Raw genomic sequence first — 16,145 nt, 5'->3', positions numbered from 1 at the left:
CTCCTGGCCGGAGGGCAGCACGCAGGCGGATGTTTTGAGCGCTTCCGGCTTCCGTCGTTTTCCTGTTCTTGCTTGGCCGTTCTCAAGCAGCGGGGCGGGGGCAGGAGTTTGTGTGCGTTTTTCGAGGTTATATGCACCCCCTCCCCCGCGCACACGCCCCTGAGTCTCCCCTTGATCGCCATGGCAGCTTTCTCTGTTAGGAACTGAGGGTTCTTAGGCACACTTCCTGTACAAGTTTAGAGTCCAGTGACACCTTTAAGACCAACCAAGTTTTATTCAAGGTATGAGCTTTCGTGCGCATGCCCAGTTTGTATCTCAAGATGTGTGTGTGCGCAGGAAGTACTGGAGTACTGCGTGCAGTTCTGGAGGTCTCACTTCAGAAAGGAGGTGGACAAAATTGAGGGGGTTCAGAGGACAGTGACGAAAATGATCTGGGGACCAAGCCCCATAAGGAAGGGTTGAGGGACTTGGGAATGTGCAGCCTGGAGAAGAGGAGCCTGAGAGGAGACATGATTGCTCTCTTTTAAGTATTTGAAAGGTGGTCACTTATAGCGGGGGTCATCAACCCCCGGTCCACAGCCCAGTACTGCTCTGCAAAGGCCATGGCTGCCGGCAGCCGCACCTGCCTCCCCCCTCACAGCGAGAAGCTCGGGGAAGAGGCAGGCCTGGTACGCCGGCGACGCAAATGCACACGCGCAGTTGCTATGCGTGTGCGTTGGCGGAAATGCGAATGTGCGGCAACTGCGCATGCACGTTTGCGCGCAGCTGCCGTGCAGTGACCAGGCCGCTGGCTCTCCCCTCGCCCCGGAGGTGGTCCCTGACCAAAGAAAGGTCGGGGACCACTAACTTAGAGGAGGGCAGGGAAAGGTTCCTGCTGGCAGCAAAGGATAAGACCCGCAGTAATGGGTTTAAAGTACCTGGAGAATAACATTGGCTAGATATCAGGAGGAAATTTCAGAATAGTTCAGCAATGGAACCTTAAGGAGGTAGTGAGCTTCCTCTCACTGGCAGTGATCCTGCACTGAACAGGCAGTTGGACTAGACAGCCTATATGGCCTTGTGTTGCTGTTCTTACAAGTGCAATGCAGAGATACCAGTCCCCAGGAAGGGCTAAGGGACCCCCTCCCCCGTTATTACAACAATCGCTGGACCAAACAGATCCGTTCCATGCAGAAAATTGCCTGCTTTGGAGGGTGGACTCCATAAATTATACAATACTGAGGTCCCTCCCCATCCCAAATCCCACCCATTTTAACTCCACCAATGAAGACTCCAGATACTAACCAACCTAGAAATGGCAACCCTAGCCGTGCAATGGAAACAGAGCTTGCAGCTTTTCCTGCATTTTCCTATGGAGGCCATTTCCTTCCATGCCACAGAGACAGGGCTTTCTTGAGGTATTAAATAATCTTTAACTGATGTAATACAATGATATGTTGTCAACTATAGATTTTTAGAAACTTTAAGCCCCCCAACCCACCCTTGATCGGTGGTGGTGGAATAACCACTATGGGAACTGAAGAAAAGGAAATTGTTTGAATGGAGAGAGGACCAGGGAAAGCCAGACTCTCCTGGCCACATGGCAGACATCCTGGCTTTTTGTCAATCTTTCCCAAAGCATCCCAGCAAAGCTGGTTTAGAAAGGATTGCAAAAATGGTTCGGAAACCTGGATAGTGAATGAAAACTGCTTCCCAACGCCATCCACACTAAACCAAAAGACATCTATGTAAGTGATGGTTGTTTTTACCTGACCCAGAAGCCAGCTTAATAGAATCATAGAGTTGGAAGGGGCCATACAGGCGATCTCGTCCAACCCCCTGCTCAACGCAGGATAAGCCCAAAACATTCCTCCCTCAAGTTCTCTGGCTCGGCAAGAGATCAGAGGATGAGAGAGAATGCAGACATGCTGTTCTTTTTTCTTTAAAAGCTAAAGGAGTGTAACCCGTAACATAATTTGGCCTGTCTTACAACTCATCTCAATTTGAAAGATGTTTTCCCGTCTTTCACTATGAACCCTCTATGCATACTAGAAAATTCTAGGAAGGGGATAAATTGGTTGTAAATTATTTCTGATGACCTAAATAAACTAATTCAGATTTTTATATTATAAAATTAGAATACTAAGGAGAAACCACACCACTAAAGATTATTTTGTAAGAAAGACATCAGAAGTCACAATTACTTGATACACACATTTGTTAATATCTTTGAAAGTTTATTTGTTGTATAAATTCAGTTTCTTTTGAAGACTACAAAACCTGCCTTTTAACAAGGATACAAGCAATGGTATCTTTCCAGGCCTGTTTATGGTTATGTCTGAACACTTCTGATTACACATTTACAATATTTTAGAAACATTCAAAGTTCTCTTTCTCAAGGAAACAGTCAAAAGTATTCAGTACTATTTAGGCTTTTTACTAGCATTTCCATTCCATTATGCTAATACAAGCATCTAATAGATACTTTTAAAAAATTCTATCCTAAAGGTACAATACAGTTGAACTTTTGTTACTGTACCCTAGACTTACATGTCATGCTGAGAAAGTCAATATAAAGAATGATTGTACAGAATTGTAGAAAAATATTTTCTGATATATTTTAAAAAATCTCTTAAGTAGATCCCCCAACCCAACCCCCCTTCACTAAAACTGCAAAATAATTACATCCCTCATGAGTGCACCATCCCTTTGATTAGGTCTGAAGTATCAAGATAAAGCTAATCATATACATCATTTTCATGAGTTAAAAGCCATTCATTACTGCTTACCAAGGATTTACATGCCTTAAAGCCATCTTTCCTATTATCAGAAAAGCAGCACGTTAGTTCATCTACGACATTTACAACAAAAATCTAAATACATTTCCTTATGCCCTGATTATGTATTTAAAATCAGCTTTAAATACTTGTTTACTCTTTACTAGACAGATAATCTAACAAGGCATACTAAAGAAATCTCAATTTTTCTGATATTCAAACCATAACTGGTCCTTTATTTTGCTCTGCTAAGCATCTAACTACAATCCTTCAACTTAGTTCACTTTTCATGTTTTTTTAAAAATCAGAACAAAGATATTTGTGGATACCATAAAACCAGATATAGCTTGGACAGCACAATGCTTATTGGAGGTACGGTGTGCTGCCTAACATTTCATCAGGAGATGTTCAATCCTGGACACTTGTTTCATATTACCAGAGTGACAACAGAACCTGACAATTCTTGTTCAATGTCTACCAAATGGCAATATAATTCCAAATATCTTGCTATAGTAGAAGAAAAAATGTGCAGTGATTCCACTTCATATGAAAGAACCCATGAGTACCACAATTTTAAAGTGGTAATAATTCAGTTTCGTGGTTTAAGGTGCCAAGGCTGCATGTAAGCAAGCATATTGATTTTTCCTACCACAGTTATGAATACACAGGACAAGTTGAAGTGGCCACAGAAAAAACAACTATAGAATTCATAGCTGTCCTAAACACCCTGGGTAGCTTAGTAACCATTCTTCATAGCATCTATTCTAAATTCCCCAGTTCACATACTAAGAAATTTAGTACATGGTTTTAAAAAATCTTTTGGCAGGATTATATGCACTATTAATACTAATATTTCAGGATACAGGAAGAGAAAAGCAGAGACAAGAAGGGTGGTTGTTTATACTTCTAACATGAAGCAATCATAAGTCTTTTCAATGGACAGTTGTCTTATAGCATTTTCATATAAAGTAAAAAGCCAACATCAAGTGATGAGAATGAAAAGATAAAAGATTATTTTTAAAAAGCTTTGAAAAAGATTGACTATTAATCTTGGCTGATACCAATTTACAATAATGTAACTTGGACAGTCAACACTTGTGCCTAACTGAAATGATGGCTTTTTGGGTTTAAATGTATTGTATTTAGTTCTAGGATTGTAGCATTTAAAGGATTTTATGGAAAGAAGAAAATTGCTGTATGATCACTGCCAGCAGTGATCAGAAACAAAATCTAAGCCTTTAACAGTACTGTAGCTAATTTGATACTTTCATCTATAAAATCTTTTGAAAGTTCCCATTTCTTCCATGAGCATGATGCTTTTTCAATCACACTCAGTGCAACCTTGGAAATGTTTTCCTCCCATATTAGCATGTGACTACACAGTAAAGGAAAATCAGTTATGAAATCAGATTTGGTTGAAACAAATGAAGATTATGCTGACCAAGAACCTAAAATAATATATAACAGAGTGCAGGCAGAGGAAGGGGAGCTTACATCTATTTAAGGATAGTGCTGAAAAAAGGATCTATGGAAGTATATCTTGGGAAACTGGCCTTCACATTCTTTTGTAGTCAGATGCAAGTTTTCGTTCAAAGACAACTGCTAAAATGAATTTCCGTCCTAGAAACTTATTGCAAAACCTGAGCAAAGATCTAAAAAATGGGTAAGCTTGAATCTAACTGTTTGCACCTGTTATAATTTCAGAGTCACCTTTATTTTTTGAGAAGAGTCTTATACAACTATAGAGCAGGGGTAGTCAACCTATGGTCCTCTAGATGTTCATGGACTAAAATTCCCACGAGTCCCTACCAGTGTTTGCTGGCAGGGGCTCATGGGAATTGTAGTCCATGAACATCTGGAGGACCACAGGTTGACTACCCCTGCTACAGTGGAAGCATGTTTACTAATTAAAGGGCCAACATATCTAAATACTAGATACGCATGAAGATGTCAAACTGCATGGAAATCAACTGAAGTTTCCCAAGGCATAGGAGACATAGACTACTGTCTGCATACTACTTTGTAACAAGGGGGAAACCCTTCTAAATTTCTGGTCAATCTTACTTTGGCACAATGAACTTTATAGAACGGACTTCCTCGATTTCCTCAAATAGCTGCAGACATTTCAACATCCTTGTCAATTTAAAGATTCTGTTACTGTATTTCTCAACTTCAAATTTCCTGTGCACGATCACACTCAGTATGGCCAACTTTGCAGAAAGTGATGAGGTTGGTTTCCTTCACAATAATTTAAAACTTGCATGAAAAACTAGCACTCCATCAAAACAAAGCTTGCTTTTTTATGCACCTCTCCAGAAGTCAAGTACACATTACAAATTCTGTTTATTAGCTGTAAGTTGCATCAGATGTGCTTCAGAGGCAAAATGGTGCTGAGATATGCCAATGATACACTGGGGATGAAACATCAAGGACCATATAGATAAGAGCAGCAATCTATTTTAAAAATATACATAAAAATGAAAGGAAGAATATTAAGAAGAGGTCATTTATAGACTACCACAATAATCTCCAACTAAGAAAATGCAGATGGCTCATTCTTCGCATGGAACACTAACAATTAACAAGTACAAACAACAGTGGACATAGGTCCCAGATTATTGATAGCCCTGCAGCCCAGCAGAGTTCATTTGCCTAGTGTGGCATTACCCAATGACACCATTCTATCATTATCAGCTGAATTCTTCCAAGATTCAACATGAGGCGTTCAAAAAAAAATTAGAATAATGTTCAGGTCAGGGTGTTAGGACTTTGTATTTATCTTTGCAATGACTGCTGCAGGCAACATATAGAAAAAAGATGTTTTTTTAAAAGTTTCCATGCATAGCAAAAAAATGTATATATGGAGCTCTAAAGACCAAAATTCATCAAATAATAAATTAAAGGTCCATAGGTAACATAACTAAAGGGAAAATATATCCAGAAGGGTAGGTAGCTTTAAAATAAATACATGACAGAAATATAATTGCAAACTATTCAGATGCATATCCCCAACTATGTTCTTAAAACAGCAATCATGTTTTTAAATAGCCAGTGCTGAATGAAACTATTATTTTTGATCACCTGAAACAAACAAAAAAAGCTAACATAAAGAAGATGGAATAGAAAAAGTAATCACATTAACATGTTAAGGCAAAAGTATGTAAGATGAAGTAATTTTCTACAGATAAACCTGAAGAGGAAGAAAAGAAAAATCATTGGATTCTCGGATAAGAAGGAAGGTAAGCATTTGCACCAAGGCCGGTGACTACATTATGGACAAAATACAATGGGCAAATATTACATAAAGAAGAATTTCTTTGGTAGAATAGTGGGTGATCCATCAAATTTTGCTGCTTTTCAGTATATTGCACACGTTGATCTATGTAATTTCAATGTTTCCCAGAAATTGTACTCAAGAAGATGATGTGACTGATAAAAATCTTAAGATGTAGTACTATTTCATCTTTACAAAAAAAAAAACGATAAAAACTGAAGATTGTGCTGTTTTTACTTGGGATCCTGATTATATAACATGAACATCAAATTTGCTAATCTGTAGTCCATCAAAACTCATAATAACGGTCTACACAGACTCTGACCACATTCACGCTAGTTTTGATTGCAGCTCGAAAGTAGCCCAAATACAAGAATTTGCTTCTGAGATTTCCTGATCACAGGGAAAAAAATCCGCTTAGCATACCCATTATTGGACTGCTTGCTACTACAGCTTTAAAAATGACATTTCCTCCTACTGCCCTTCAGCACTACATAAGAACTATACCTCCTTTTAAAGCAATGAATTTAAAGAATGACCAATTACAGGCAAAACCTGAACTGAAAACTATTCTGACATGGGTTCCAAGGTCAACAAAAAGGACAATGGAATTAGCAATACACAGATAACTACTTTTTCACTTCAGTTCAGTACCGAGTGCACATGTGACAACGAGAATTCTGTTACAGCTTTAAATACTGTGACACCTGTTTCTCATAACTCCTAACAATGTATCTGTGGGGAAACAGGCAAGGGAAACATTTATTTGCAATATTACATTCAATAGCTGTTTAACAGTCTAGCTGCTTTAGAGATGTCCAACCATACTGATTAATGGTATAATCAGATTTAATTTTCCTTTAATTAATCTAAATAGAAGGCATGTAAAAGAAACAGTATAGAAGTGTACTGTTTATAGTAAGTTTACAAAACATATAAAATGCTGGATGGCACAAATAATACAGTGCTCATATAAACAGAGTTGTTTAAGCTAAGTGCTTAACATAAATGGTCCATCCATACATGTAACAAAGAATATTTTAAAGGGACCAGAAACATTCCCTATAAAAATAATGCTATATGGTGCAGAGTGCTTTATTCAGTGTATTTATGTGAGAAGTGTTCATAATTCTCTCACAAGCATGTTCATTTTCCATTGATTCCACTTTACATTCCATCTGAAGGGCAATGTTTTTTTTTCTTTTCCTTACTATCAGCAGTTTAAAGCAAGAGTAGATGAAAGCAGGAAACAGCAGCATAACAGGTACCAGCTGGAACAGTGTGCTTGCAGGTATCTTGGATATGTGCTACCTGTTGCCCAGATTTTGTGCTATCATCTTTAACTATGGTACCAACATTTTCAATTGAGGTAACTTCACAGGGCAGTTGAGGTAATTTTTTTGACACCTCTTCGCTGAGCAAGTGTTGAGCGGCCCACTGGCTCTAAAACAGGTGACTGATTCCGGTTCAATGCAGAATATGTAGCAGCCATGGCACCCTAGAAATACAAAGTGTTTTTAAAAAACTGTTAAATATGATTCCATAATCATATCTAGTTTAATTCCCTGTTGTTTTCCATGACCGCACACATCAATAATATGGTTTGTCCTGTGATATTCAAGTGCATGCCTTACATAGCAGCTGTCAGTGGTCCACTTCGCTAGGAACCTGGGTGTGATCTTGGATGCTTCCCTCTCAATGGAGGCCAAGGCCCCAAGAGTAGCGTGACTGGCCTTCTACCACCTTCGCCACGCTAAATTACTAGTGCTCTACTTGGCCCCAGAACACCTAGCCACAGTAATCCATGCGATGGTCACCTCTAAACTTCTACAACTCACTACGCAGGCCTACCCTTAACTTGGATCTGGAAACTGCAACTGGTCCAGAATGTAGTGGCCAGGGTCCTCATAGCAACATCATGGAGGTCCCAAATCCGGCCCATAATCCAACAACTGTGCTGACTACCAGTCAAATTCCGGATCAGGCATAAGGCTTTAACAATTACCTTCAAGACCTTACGAGGTCTGGGCCCAGTGTACCCGAGGGATTGTCTCTCTGCCTACGGCTCTCAAAGAGCTCTGCGCTCCGCCACCTCCAACTGGCTAGTGATGCCTGGATCCAAGTAAGTCTGCTTGACTTCAGCCAGAACCAGAGCCTTCCCTGTACAGGCACCTACCTGGTGAAATGAGCTCCCGGATGTATTTGGTTGAGGTTGACTGAAACCAAACAACATTTACTGAGCCTCGAACCCATGCAATAGATATGACCAATTGTGGGCCTGTTAGATTGTTCACCCTGTTAAAATGTTATCCTTTGTTCATTATCACTGTTATCATTATTACTGTTACCTTCATTGTTATAATCACCATGGTTGATGTATTGTTCCTGCTACATTATATGTGAACCACCCTAAGCCTTAGGGAAGGGCGGTATACAAATGCAATAAAACAAGCAAATAAATAATTTCGACAAGGAATAGCAGTACAATGTTTTACAAAACTTGATGTCCTAATCATGAAAACTTTACTGGTTATTGTGTATGAACAAATTAGTGCAGGGACAGTGGACTAAGAAGATATACAAGACACAAACTGGAAAACAAGTTCAGACTGAAGCCTGTAGGTAACTTGGCAGATGCAGTCAGAGTGGGGAATACTTGAGAGAACAGTAGAGTAGGGTGCAGAGAGAACAGTAGAGTAGGGTGCAGTGAGTTTTAAAGTGGAAGGTTTTGTTTTTTTCAAATTTAAGAAAATGGACTCCGGGGAATGGTAGAGGACAGGAAGGCCTCGAGGATCATTGTCCATGGGGTTGCGATGGGTCGGACACGACTTCGCACATAACAACAACAAGAAAATGGAATTTGTTCACAACAGAATTTCAAAAGCAGTTTCCAAATATTTACCTTCACGAGATGAGGAGCATCCTGCCGGTTCAGCTGGAACTGAGGCAACTGGTCACAGTGAACAATCCATGGATGTTTTAGAACTTGGGCAGCTGTCAGTCTCTGATGAGGGTCAACATGAAGCATTTTTGAAACCAGATCCTGTGAACAGTGAACTTATTAAATCAAGTAAGCAAGTTTTCAAGCTTTTAATGTATAACATGTACAATTAATTATACAGATCAACGGTCACCTTCAAGGGTTTCATGTTATTCCAATTTAGTATTTGAAAAGACGACAAGAACAGAGGTAATTTCTCAAATTAGGTAAAAAAAATCACAAAGGGTGATCCAGATAGAAGGATACAGTAGGTTAGATCTAGTTGAAGATTCCCATTTGCATTTGACCTCTTGCACAAGAAATGCAAGAAAAGATCACAGTAGCTATTTGTGTTATGTGTAACCTAATTGAATCCCCACTTGCGCTTCCACAAAAACTTGTACCATAATTTCTTCACACAATAATAATACAGGAAGAATGCGCTAGGTGTTCCACAACATCATGCACAAGCAAAACTGCTAAATCCATTTATGTTTCCACTTATGCACTACTGGATCCATATATGTGGCATATTAATTTAGAATATCACTGAACTTCATCAATAGTCTCAGGTTCCAGGGACATGTTCTTAAAAACTAGCTTTACTATTTCAAGACAGTAGTTTGGCATCTGCCTCTTTCTGAGAAAGCTAGTATTCTCCCTCTCTTCCTCTCTAATCATCATCATACCACATAAAATGTACAGGGTAATTTGGAAGATGTGCTGGCCCTCTAATTGGTATTCAGACAATAGGCCAGCCCTCCCCTACAAGGATGCTCAAAGGAACTGGTGCATCATCGGGAAGCACTGGTTTGCCTCTGGCCCTCACTGGTAGAGCCCTCCTCACTGAGGATCAATCAGAAGCTTCCTATGTACCAGGTAAGAAACTCTGTCTGCCTCTGCTGCAGCTGCCTGCCATTTTGGCTGGCCTCCTTGCCTCCGCATAGAGTGAGGAGCACCTCCAGCCTCTGCTGTCCACCCTTCTGGCTGGCCCCCTGCCTTGGTGTGGAATGAGGAGCGCTGCCAGCGTCTGCCATTCTGGCCAGCCTATCTGCCTCTGAGTGGGCTGAGGAGCACTGCCAGCCTTTGCCACAGCCATTTTGGCTGGTCTCCTTGCCACCACATGGAGTGAAGAGTGCCACCAGCACTCCCACCTCCATGCAGGTCAAAGACCACTGCCAGCCTACTACCAGAGCTGCTGGGAGCGCCTGCTGCCGGCTCAAAGAACTGTGCAGTGGGAACTGGGCAAGGGAGGGAGGGCTGCCTCCCTACTCAAGAATGCAGCTGACATACAACACAAGGAACACAAAATATACTTGCCTTCGCTGTATCTGAAACAGAATTCCAGTATCCACCACTGAGAGAGAACTTCCCACTACCTATTCGTGCCAAAATTTCCTCTGGGGTATCATCAGGGCCATTTGCAAAGGGAGTGTAGCTAATTAACCAAAGAATTTAAGTGTTATTTACAAATCGAGTTCAAACTGTGATAAGCATTACTAATCATCAAAATATAAAACATGTAACACATGGGGTATGTGTACACTAGAAAGTGTTCAATGCTAATTTACTGAGGTGAACAAAAATAGTTTAAGATTAAAAAGCAAGGAAAAAATAAAGTACATCCTATATTTGAAGTCAGAAGCAGGAAAAAATGCTCAGTGGAAACCAAGAACTGGATTGCTAGCAACAATAATAATGTATTTCTAACTCGCCCTTCCAAGTTGCTCAGGGCAGCTAACAGCAGTAAAATCAACTTCAGGTGGCCAGATCCTGTTCAATCCCCTGCAACCCTCCCCTTCCCACATGTCATTTCCATCAACAAGCTGTAACAGTTTAATGTACCTGGCCTCCTCTCCTCAGTGTATCGTCTGTGTGTGATAAGCCATATATATCCAAAGGGCTTCTGAACTTTTTCAAGAGAGTTTGGCCATTCTAGCAGACATTGTCAAACATGTTGATCCAAAAATAAAAGCCAAAACCACAATGTGCCTTTAATTATGACCAACTCATCAACATATAACAATGTGAAGTTTTGCATTCATGAAAATTTTTAATCAAGTCAGATGTCACAAAATGAACATAGGAAGGAAAAAAAGCAGATTTTCCAAGTCATGATTTTAAGACATTGTTTTGCCAGTATAAGATGGATCTTCCAGGATCTAATATCTATTTGCTCTTTTGAAAAGGGAAATGAGAGACATTGGGGTGGGGGTGATTTATTGTATCTTGCTTTTATGGGTTCTGGTCTGCACCATGAAACCACATTCCACCCCTGACAAGATCATAAAATCATGATCTGAAAAACCTTTTTTGTTGTTTTGTAATACCTGCCCTGATGGAGATTTCTTATGACATTGGAAGCTTTTAAACTGTTATGTTTTGGTTGGTCCTAAATAAAAATGATCCATGTTATGAATTTTGATTGCCAATGTAACCATGGTAATCAACCAAACTATGGGTCAGCTATTGTTACAGGAAGGATGTCATAATAGTTCAGGAAACCCTTTGAGCACATAATGCCTTGCTCCACTATTTATAAAAAGAACTAGGTAGAAAAGTGCCCTAGAGCAGTGGTCCCCAACCTTTTTTATCACTGGGGACCACTCAACGCTTGACAATTTTACTGAGCCCCGGTGTGGGAGGGGTAGTTTACTCCTCTACTCTCAACCACTGCCCTAATGCTCTCTGATCGCTATGGTAATGTTTAAACATCACTTCAAAATAAGATACAGACACGCCACAACAATGAACATAAGGAACATTTTATTTTCATGGAAATTTTAACTCATGACAATGACAAATCAATGGGAACCCTGAGCTTGTTTCTCTGCAACGACATAGTCCCATCTGGGAGTGATGGGAGACAATGACACCCGAAGTGTGTTGTAAAGGGCCGGGGGGGAAGGCCTCCTTCGCGGCCCACCTCCAATTAGTCGATGGACCACATGTGGTCCACGGCAAACAGGTTGGGGATCGCTACCCTACAGAACCTGCTGTAATAATACCTGAAGGGCCCCTTCAGATATCTGTAATAATATCTGTAACAATATCTGAAGGGCCCCTTTAGATATTATTACAGCATCTAACTAGATCAGCCTTAAGTTTTTTACTACTGAGAACCCCCTGAAACATTATGCAAAGCTTTGAGAAACTCCAGAAGTGGCATGATCAAGCAGCGTATAGTTGTGAATCATAGCTCCACACATGCCCACCAGGGCCCCCCCTCTTCTTCTCACCCCCAGGCCCATCATTGGCCATTTTGTGAGGGAGGGGCAGGTCAGCATGACAATATATGGTCATATCACCCAATATTTTTTTAATACATTTTAATTTTAACTAAAATTAATGCCTTTCAGGAAATCTTTCCAGTGCCATCAAGAAACATCAGGGTTTCACAAAGCCCTGGTTGAGAAAGCCTGAACTAGACCTTTCACAGCCAGAAGATGAAGGTTAAGATTGCTGTAGGTCAGTGTGTGCCTCACCTATGCCATAAAAGTAAAAGCAACCTGTACTAGTTATTTTGTTAATAATTTCAATTATTGCGATTTCCATCCAGTCCTAGTAGTCTGACCGACTAGTAGACAGCTAAATAATCTTTTTAGGCATGCTCACCAAAAACCACCAACCACTAAAAAGCTAATGTAAGGAAAACAGTAGGGTTAATGTGCATGATGGTTAGTGTAACATGCACATGTTAATGTGCATGATGGCTGAGGGTGAGATATGTCTGTTCACGTGAAAGTGCATGAATAATTTGACACATGGAAGGGTCAGAGTATGGAAAAACATGGAGACAATGGAAGCCAAAGGGACAACAAACACATCTTAACAGAACATTGTGTATGCATGTGTTTAAACATATCTGCATCTGGTGCAACGTGGCAAGAAGGGATTCTCAAGGTTTGAATGTCTAAATAGATCTTGAATTCTTTGTCTATTTTTACAAGTCAGTATAAGATTTTCCAGTTTAGTGCCCACAAACATACCCTGTCAGCATTGTATAAAGCAGAACACCAAGGCTCCATATGTCACATGCTGCATCATAGCCTTGTCTTTTTAGAACCTATGGAAAACAATTGATCTATTAGTTTCTACAAAATCAGTTACATTGGTTGTGATTATCACCATTATCTCAGTCTCTTCAAATCTAAACGTGTGGGTTTCCTTTCTGTCTACATAACTACATCTGAACAATTCAATAAGCCAATAGACTAAATGCAGCTCTTGCAGGTGGGGACTCTAAAACAGAAAAAAAAATTAGACTGAAAACTCCCAGCACATAGGGTAAAAGTTAGGAGCCTTTGAAAAGTCAAAGCCAAGAACTACATAAAAATGGAGTAAGAGGAAAAGTCCTTGTTTCTGGACCTCAGGGAGTCTATGACAGCAGAGTAGAAACCTACTCATTACACCCACTGCTGCCTTGTCAGCAGGCTCACTGTTGCTACAGAAAAAGCAGGAATGTTTCATGTTCTGACTAGTTAGTCCCTTGAAGGCTTCACAGCTGGACCAGCACATGTGTAGTAATTGTGACTGAGGGCCAGTACAGATACAGTACTGAACTAGGCAAAGGGACTGGATCATGAAATCGATATGCAGATGACACCCAGCTCTTCCTCCTGATGGATGGCCACCCTGACTCTCCCTCAGAAACATTAGCCAGCTGCCTGGAAGCAGTGACAAGATGGCTAAAGCAGAGTAGTCTGCTTTGAAGCTCAATCCTTCAAAGATAGAGGTCCTGTGGCTGGGTAGGAAGGATCCAGGCAAGGAAGCACAACTGCCCACCCTTGATGGTGTGCAGCTCTCTACGGCTCACCCCACCAGGAATCTGGGTGCGATTCTGGATGATTCCTTCAGAATGAAAGCCCAGGTCACAAGGGTAGCACAGCTGGCATTTTACCAAACTACTAGCACCCTATCTAGCCCCAGAACACCTAGCCACAGTGATCCACGTGACGATCACCTCTAGACAGGACTTCTATAACTTGCTCTACCCAAGGCCTGCCCTTGGCCTTGATCTGGAAACTACAGCTGGTCCAAAGTGCAGTGGCCAGGGTCCTCTCAGCAACACTATGGAGGTCCCACATTCGGCCCACTCTCCATTAACTACAGTGGTTGCCAGTTGAATTCTGGATTAGGCTAAAGGTTCTGGTATTACCTTTGAGGTCATACACGGTCAGGGCCCAGTGTAGCTGAGGGACCGCCTCCCTGCCTATGCTCCTCAAAGCACTTTACGCTCTGCCACCACCAACTGGCCAATGATCCCTGACCCTAAAGAAGCCTGCCTAGTCTCAACCAGGGACAGAGCATTCTCTGTCTTGGCCCCCACCTGGTGGAATGAGCTCCCAGAGGAGATCAGGGCCCTGATGGAGCTAAAACAGTTCCACAGGGCCTGCAAAAGGAAGCTCTTCTGCCAGGCATTTGGTTGAGGCTGAGCGACCAGCAATATCCACAGGGCCCCTGCTCCCTCTCCCACAGAAATCCATTCATATGTTCTGACCTGGACCTGTTTGAATCAGTTCCATGGTTCATGTTAATGTTGTTGTTATAGAAAACTAGGTTCCATGTACTATATTCTATGTTTTATGTAAATTGCCCTGAGCTTCAGCAGAGGGTGGTAAACAAACAAACAAACAAACAAATAAACAACATGTTGAAAGTGGCAATTTACCTCAGGAGCAACAAAGTTTGCTGTGTAACAAGGAGTCATTAGAAGGCCATTTTCTGCCCTCAGCTGCTTTGCAAACCCAAAATCACAAATCCGTATTGATTCTGGATTGCCTGATTCATCAACATACAGGATATTGCTAGGCTTCAAATCTCTGTGTACGACCTAAAACAAAACAAAAATATTATTTTACACAAACTATACCTTTTCGACTAATGTTATAAAGCAGTGGTTCCCAACCTTTTTCGGGCCAGGGACCGGGGGGTGGGGGGGAGAGGGAGGCATCCACACCTCCCTCACCCCCTCACAGTGCGGTGCTCGCTGCGCCGGGGCCCGGGAGCGATCAGCCGCCGAAGTGGCCAATTGCTCCCGCCGCAGCAAGCACTGCACCATGGGGAGGGGAGGTTCCCCCCCTGGTGTGCTGGCGCCCACACCTCCCTCCCCATCATGGTCCGGTACCAGTCCACGGCCCCGGGATTGGGGAAGACTGTTAGAAAGGATATATTGGCAATAATTTATTTTGAATGGTCTGTTCATATTATGAACATAATTATGAGTCTCGCATTCAAATTTAGTACAGTTGATCATGAGCATTTATTTTGGTGGTGTTCACATAGGGACAGGCTTGTGTGGTATCCTTTGCTACTGTGGTAAGTGATACAATGCAGCAGCAATGAGTCTTCCAGATGGCTACAGTTGTTTTTAAATTAGCAATTGATATATCTAAGTTATAACAATTTGTCCATCAGGTCTAATCAGGGACACGATTTTCATTTTTAAGTCTCTACTTGGCTAATTTTGCATGATTCTGGCCCTGTATAGATCACAGGCATTACATCACTGCAGCAACTATGTGAAGCTGTTACCTCAAGGAAGCAATTTGACAATTTACAGCAATGATCATGTAGCGATCTACTGCTTGTAGTTCTTTGTTCTTTCAGTCCTTATAGTTACTTCTACAATATAATACAATACTAGTGTCCCATAATATATATATATATATATATATAAAGTTATAGGTAAAATAGAATGATATTTCTACTACGTCAAAGGTAAGTGTCAATTCAAAGTATTATTATTATACATTTATATAAACACTCAAGAAAGCAAACTTACTCCTTGTGCATGGAGGTATTCAACAGTTTTTGTTATTGTCAACAGGACTGCACTGGCTTCTCTTTCAGAAAAAAATTTTTGTCTAAGGATTTTGTCCAAGAGTTCTCCTCCTTTCATTAGTTCTGTTACTAGGTAAACATATTTCCCATCATCATACACCTGAAAAGTAAAACATATCACTGAAAGTATTCACCTATATCATAGTGCAGAAGGTAGCCTACAAGATTTTTTAACTCAACTAGTGACCTAAATAAGGGTTATAGGTTCTGAAGAAGGCACAAAACATTCCATTAGTATTAGAATTGAAAACACATGGGCACTGACAATAATGAGCAACGGATGTTGAATTAT

The 16,145-nt window shown here is 41.0% G+C and overlaps 1 protein-coding gene across 2 annotated transcripts in view; it reads right to left on the bottom strand.

The window, feature by feature from the left end:
* Positions 1-2,195: 2,195 nt before the first annotated feature.
* Positions 2,196-16,145, bottom strand: part of RPS6KA3 (ribosomal protein S6 kinase A3) — a 67,626-nt gene continuing 53,676 nt past the window's right edge. For both annotated transcript variants that reach the window (XM_077343067.1, XM_077343068.1), the window contains exons 17-22: positions 15,795-15,953; positions 14,682-14,843; positions 13,000-13,076; positions 10,331-10,448; positions 8,933-9,073; positions 2,196-7,528 (exon numbers count right to left, since the gene is read on the bottom strand). In XM_077343067.1, the coding sequence (XP_077199182.1) occupies positions 7,406-7,528; positions 8,933-9,073; positions 10,331-10,448; positions 13,000-13,076; positions 14,682-14,843; positions 15,795-15,953 (780 nt within the window). In that variant the 3' untranslated portion in view covers positions 2,196-7,405. The remainder of the gene's footprint in view (positions 7,529-8,932; positions 9,074-10,330; positions 10,449-12,999; positions 13,077-14,681; positions 14,844-15,794; positions 15,954-16,145) is intronic.

This window comes from Paroedura picta, chromosome 6 (assembly GCF_049243985.1).
Source record: "Paroedura picta isolate Pp20150507F chromosome 6, Ppicta_v3.0, whole genome shotgun sequence".
Classification (NCBI taxonomy): Eukaryota; Metazoa; Chordata; class Lepidosauria; order Squamata; family Gekkonidae; genus Paroedura; species Paroedura picta.
The sequence above is the reverse complement of the archived record's forward strand: the minus strand, read 5'-3'. Positions and strand labels throughout refer to the sequence as shown.